This window comes from Schistosoma haematobium, chromosome ZW (genome assembly GCF_000699445.3).
Source record: "Schistosoma haematobium chromosome ZW, whole genome shotgun sequence".
NCBI classification, from domain to species: Eukaryota; Metazoa; Platyhelminthes; class Trematoda; order Strigeidida; family Schistosomatidae; genus Schistosoma; species Schistosoma haematobium.
The window spans coordinates 70,587,465-70,594,131 of NC_067195.1; the positions used below are offsets into that span (position 1 = coordinate 70,587,465).

Consider the following 6,667-nt stretch of genomic DNA (forward strand, 5'->3'; position numbering starts at 1 on the left):
ACGGAGTTTGTTGATAGTAATTGTAAGCCTATTTAACATTTTAAAGCAATTAAATTAAAGGTTATTAGAAGTATTTAGCTTGTTGACTATCCATGATTATTTTTAATTGTTTTTTAATGGTTTGATCAGGAAGTATTGTTGTGACCAGTTAGTCAATAAAGCTAGGTTTTAAGTGTTTATCGTTAAATTAACTTACCACCAACGGGGTTGGCAGTCTGTGGATGACGTGAACTTTTTATTCATTTCGGGACCTAATAATACTGGTTTTCGGTTGGAAATAGCTTACTTGGGTCGGTAGTATGATTTCTGAAAATTTGCTTTTTGGTTAAAGTGCTCAAACAACCTATTTAATATGAACGAACACCATAGTATGATTTATTTGTCGGTTTAGACTGATTAAATCCGGATTATGATCAAGTCTTGATGAAAAATGTATCAATAGCCAACTATTTAGTTGTCTGTTTCCGTCTTCTATGTGGAAATGTAGCATCAGATGATTGTTTGAATATTGGATTTGACATGCAAGCACAAAGGTTAGTGATCGTTTACCAAAGGACACTTATCTGAAAACGGTTTAAATTTACTTTGAGTCTGAATTATTAGCATTTAATTAAATGTATTTAAATGAAAACAATCAAGTTCGGAATAAATGAGTTTTTGCTGTACAAGAACATGTATAAGTTTGGATGTTAATTTCAAATGTACAGACATTTTCAGAATTATGTAATTTAAGTTACTGATTTCTTTAAAATTCAGACTGATTTCGGTTTTGCAAAACGAATCGGATACGGTAATAAAACATGGACATTTTGTGGAACTCCAGAATATGTAGCACCTGAAGTGATTTTGAATAAAGGACATGATTTCACCGTTGATTTTTGGGCACTTGGTATTTTAATGTTTGAATTACTAACTGGAACGTAAGTCAAAGAAGAGATTTGTTATTTTATTTATTACTTTTAATTCTGTGAAGTTGAATTCACAATGTTATTGGTTAATGCAAGTTTATTGTCTCATTCTAAAGACAGTTTAAATTCTAATTGTTAGTATTGAACTGCTACACAATTCATCATAGAAAGATAAATTTGATTTCATTCAACATTATTAGGTTTTAATGAAAACCAGAATTGAACATTACCTATAGTATATATTCTTTGAAGTAAGAATATTTGATATTTACTGTAATAATTTATACAATGATTCTTACTAAGAAACAAAGATCAGAAAAGTTGAAATACATTCTATGTCTCCAAGTGCGAATCTATCGAAAAATAGTTCCAAAATCTTAACACAAACAACTTGTAGTATCAAGAATTTAAATAGTTGAGATCATGAGTCTGTTGAGGCTAGACCACTATGGAAAACCTGAAAGCACTGGATGGCCGTTTCGTCCTATTGTGGGACTCCTCAACAGTGCGATCCATGACCCAACCCTATAGGATTCGAACGCGTGACCTACAGGTCTCCCGCGGGAGCACTTAACCATTAGACCACTGAGCCGGCATTCAGCGGTGCAAAATATGATAATTACATGTTTTTCACATGAAAATGCAACTATAACCATTTTGTTTACTCTTGGTATAATAGATATATTCGAAGTACACTACCTACATTACATTACCTTATAATAAAATTTCTAGCAAATTAATAAATATATCAGAGAGGAAATTGAATTTGTAGAAAATTAAACATAAATCCATCATTTTCCTCGGTAGTCTGATCCAAGAATTTTTATTTTTCTTTGAAAACGCTTGAACCAAAATGTCAAACAAAAAGATGGATTTATTTTATGTTCAATCATTAAGAGTTTTATAAATACTATTCTCTCTGTACTATCTCTTTAACTTATAATCAGCATAAGATATTGAGAGTGGTAAAAATTCTACTGTACTACAAAGTATTTCAAAGTTTCTACAATAAGAGGCCGCATCATTAATTAACAAGTTTACATAATTTTAATAGTTCAGGCCATGAGTCAATTTATGCTGAATTACCATGGAAAACCTAGAATCACTGGATGGTCGTTTCGTCGTATTATGGGACTCTTCAACAGTGCACATCCACGATTTCGCCTTGCGAGATTCGAACCCAAGATCTATCGGTTTCGCACGCGAACGCTTAACCTCTAGACCACTAAGCTGGCAATTTACATGAATCAAAGATAATAGTTTACTAAACAAACAATATAACTACGTTAAAAATAAACTTTGAATTAAAAATTCATCATATTTCATAATTAATCAGTCAGTCAGTCAGTAACAACGTAGAACTTCGTACGTACATACATTAGTTTGAGTTGCCGTACCACATTAGCACAGAGATACAGTTGCCGATTCAAATCCTGTAGTGGTAGAGGTAGTAAAAGTATAAGCAGTAATCGGAAAGATTAGGGTTTGAAGATATTATTCATAATTAAGTAACAGATGATACCAAGACATTTAATCAAGATACTTTTCTAATAAATAAATAACTCTGAGAGTTCCATTCATCAAATGTATGTTGAATAAACTAAACTATCAATAATTAACATTATGGTAATTATTATTTTATGTTAACTCCTATATTTTAGACCTCCATTCACTTCATCTGATCCAATGAAAATATACAATATTATACTGAAAGGAATTAATACAATTGAATTTCCCAAATCTATTACACGAAATGCACAGTGCCTTATTAAAAAGTTATGCAGGTAAAATGTTCTTTTAATTCTACTGTAGTTAATGTCTGTAATTATATATGTAATATAGAAGGAACGAATTGAGCGAAGAAATTTCTTTTCAATTAGTTTTTCATCATGGCTCTACACTAATATATATACGATTTATAATAATTATATAATACCCATCGAGTGGATACGTTAAGTAATAATTACATAATGACATTTAAATTAGCATTGAGTAATTGGAAGAAAGAGGATTATTAATATTCAAAGTAATCAAGAAGTTGCTACGTTGTGTAATGTATGAGAAAGAGAGAAGGAACATAATTTTTTAATGGATGGTCAATAGAATACTAGTTACGTAAGAATCAAGAGATGAATGTCATAAAGTTCAAAAGCAACAGAAACAAAACTAAAAAACAACAACAAGTGGATGAAGTATGAAAAATAGTTCTTTTGAAGGAAATCTTATACTGATGGCCAGGGCAGAGAAAGTGGTTGTACGAATCTCTTTTGAATGCAAAGGTGAGGTTTGTGAACATGAATTGCGATGGCTTCCGCCACGTGCAAGAGGCGCACTCGTATACCATGTGGCAAATTTGATGGGATATTGTAGATAACCTTAAAAGCTTTATTCAATTTGACTTGATGACCTATGTCAACCAAGTGAGAGAATAAAACTTTTAATCACTTTTATCTGCATTTTACTTAACCACGATGGATAATGCTCCGTAATACGATGACGAACTTGCCTAATTGTACGCCCTATATAACTGGCTCCACAGGAGCAGTTGAACCGATAGATACACATGGATTTGGCGAATTCAGGCAGTCTGTCTTTATTGGTAATTCTTATTTTGGGGTGGCTGTAGAAGACAGCATTTAATCTGACTGCATTAAACGTTTTTTGTACAGCTCTTCTTAGTTTCTGAGTCACGATTTCTTCAGTGGTGTCATTTAGGAATTGTAATTTTATGAACAGTATTTTCTTAGGGACGGTAGGTACGTTGCCCTCGTTTTCACCTCCATCATGTGCTTGTCGATGAATTTCATAGGGTACCCATTCAAACTAAGTGAGTTCCGAATGTTAACCAGTTCATCATCAATGGTGTCTTCCGAGCAAATCATTCTGGCACGATGAGTCAAGATCTTTATCAAGTTCCTTTTGTATCTGATTGGAACTGCACTGTAGAAACGAGTGTATTGTCCTGTTGCAGATTTTCTGTCTATCTCTCTTTTTAAAGTTCCGTCATCTCTTCCAGTTAGTTGGACATCTAGAAATGATATGCTATTGTTCTGTTCATCTTCTGGTGTAAAATCATGTTCTTTTTCTAATACTATGAAAGTATCATCTATATAACGATAATAAGTTGGTAAATGATTAATTGTGCTTTTAAGTGGTCCATTTTCCAGTTGTGCGAGGAAAATATCCGCCAGTAGAGGGCCCAATGGTGATTTTAACACCGTTGGGTGCCGGCTCAGTGGTCTAGTTTGTTAAGCGCCTGGTGCGAGACCGATAGGTCCTGGGTTCGAATCCTGCGGCGTGCGGGGTCGTGGATGCGCAGTGCTGAGGAGCCCCACACTAGGATGAAACGGCCGTCCAGTGCTTCCAGGTTTTCCATAGTGGTCTAGCTTCAATCAATGAAATTTCTAAAATCTCCACAAAACCCCTTCTGATATATTTTTTTCACTAATTGACAAATAATTCACAATTAGATGATATATTTTGTCAGATATTCAGTCACTTAGCTTGTATTTCTATACGATTAAGATTCCAGGATTTATCTCATGCGGGGGATTATTGAATAGGCCACTCTAGTCGTTCAAGAAATTTAGAAGACTAATTGAACTATTAAACTATCTGTGAAGAACCAGACTTTTGAAATATATCTTAGAAATATCGGAAAATTTAAACGAAGAGAAGGAAGGTGGAATACAGTAGTGTAGTAATTTCATATGTATATATATTCGTATTTCTTACATTTGACCTATTGACTATTGCAATACTATTTACAATTCTTAACTTATTTTCTATTTATTAGTTACAGTCCCTCACAATCACATCCACTTTTGGCTTGGTCGTGTGATGCGGTTTAATTTGCTTGTATATGTCTGAAATACATGATTCACATAGTGAAGGCTGAGATTGTGCCCTGAACTAAACGGGCAGTGCTAGGCGAGAACGATTAATAAGGATTCAGAGTAGACGCAAGGCTACTAGTGCTAGTTGACGTGTCATTGGTTTAGCACAAGAATAAGGTCATATAAGTCGGTATTGTGATTGAAGGTTTGGTCAAATGATTATGGACAGAGCCAGTAGAACATAACTATATATATACTAGAAAACTAATTATTCAACTGTAAAAGATATCAGTTCATTTGTTCTTGTAGAGATGCTCCAGCCCAACGACTCGGTGCTCGAAAATCAGGAATAATAGAAGTGAGAAATCATGCATGGTTTGAAGGATTCGACTGGAATGGACTTATAGCTAGAACTATTCAGGTTCCTATTACACCAAAAGTAAGTTCATTTGCGTATGACAGATTTTGTTTGCATTTTATAAGTATCCACTCAGGAAAAATGCTTTATATGACACTTTAAATAATCAAGATGTCGATTCAGGATATCTTTTTGTTGATGTCGAAGAGTATCCCTAGATCTAGGTAAGGAAAATTCTACTGAAGCATTCAGAAATATTTTTACTTGAAAACAATCATAGATATGTCTTTGTTCAAATTTGAAATGACTTTATTATCATTGGGGAAGGACTTGCCTTGTGAGCTTTACATTATCAGTTGATGTCCTGACCTACAAATGATCAAGATATAATAATAATATATATATATAATTGTCAATCCTTCTACAATTCAAAATCATAAATTTCAAATACGAATACATCAAAGATTTAGTGAATGCGTCAGGTTTAGGCCAATGGATTAGAATTCTGTATTGCACAGCTCTAACTCCAGTTAACTGACTATGCAGCATCAATACCAAAAAAATGTCCACAGTGATGACTGTCACAATTACTGTGAGGTTTTTAATGGTTCTGTGGCTGGTGTTACCCTCACAATGAACTATTCTTTACGGTTTATACATCTAATTTGCTAGTTTAGCATTAAAGACGGTTTATTCATATACTTTTATGATAAATAATGTTTTTTTATATAGCAGTGTAATCACTATTTCGTTTTTTTGTACACCTACAGATTTCCTCACCGACAGACTTATCAAACTTTGACAGTTATTCAGAAGAAGAAGAATTGCCTCCAGAAGATACAACCGGTTGGGATAAAGATTTTTAAAAGGCATAGTGATAATAATAATAATTTTATATTAAACCCAAACTTTCTGCGACGACTGAACGATATGACCCAAAAAATATTCTGTATGATAAACAATGACGTTATTTTCTCAATATTTTCACTGAGACACTTTTCAGCTTTATTGTTTCTGTTAAACTAGTATTGTAACAACTTCTCTGATGGAAATTCTTTCTTATTGTTTTTGCCTTTATTACCACGATACTATTTTTAGAGAAAAAAAGAAGAAAAATCATTCATTTCCTTTATTTTTGACTTTTATTTCATATCTAGTCAGCGACAGAGAAGAACGAAACTACGTATATTAATATTAATAAATGCATGAGTCTTTTTGTCTATATTTTCATATATATATATATATATATATATATATATATATATATATATATATATATATATGGTTAGATCACTGTTGAATACAACGGCAATCGTATTATTATTATCATGATTATTATCATTATTAAAATTGTCAACAATTGACAGGAGGAAATTACAGATGTGCCATGATAAAACGGAAGTTATTCATAATAGCAACCATTGATAATGAGAATAATAACTGAGGTTAGGAAGTTAGACCATTGGATTCCAACTAAGTGGTCTAAACATATTGTGACGTAAGATAACCATAAATATTCATAAATTAAAAAAGATCGAGATTATATAACATTGACGATGATATAC

The 6,667-nt window shown here is 32.7% G+C and overlaps 1 protein-coding gene across 1 annotated transcript in view; it reads left to right on the forward strand.

Annotated features, from left to right (window-relative positions):
- The window catches only part of PRKG1_1 (cGMP-dependent protein kinase 1), a 76,117-nt gene extending 69,805 nt beyond the window's left edge, over positions 1-6,312 (forward strand). The window contains exons 12-15 of the mRNA XM_051212191.1: positions 757-920; positions 2,570-2,692; positions 5,054-5,183; positions 5,873-6,312. Of these exons, the coding sequence (XP_051072344.1) occupies positions 757-920; positions 2,570-2,692; positions 5,054-5,183; positions 5,873-5,968 (513 nt within the window). The 3' untranslated portion in view covers positions 5,969-6,312. The remainder of the gene's footprint in view (positions 1-756; positions 921-2,569; positions 2,693-5,053; positions 5,184-5,872) is intronic.
- The last annotated feature ends 355 nt before the right edge of the window (positions 6,313-6,667 follow it).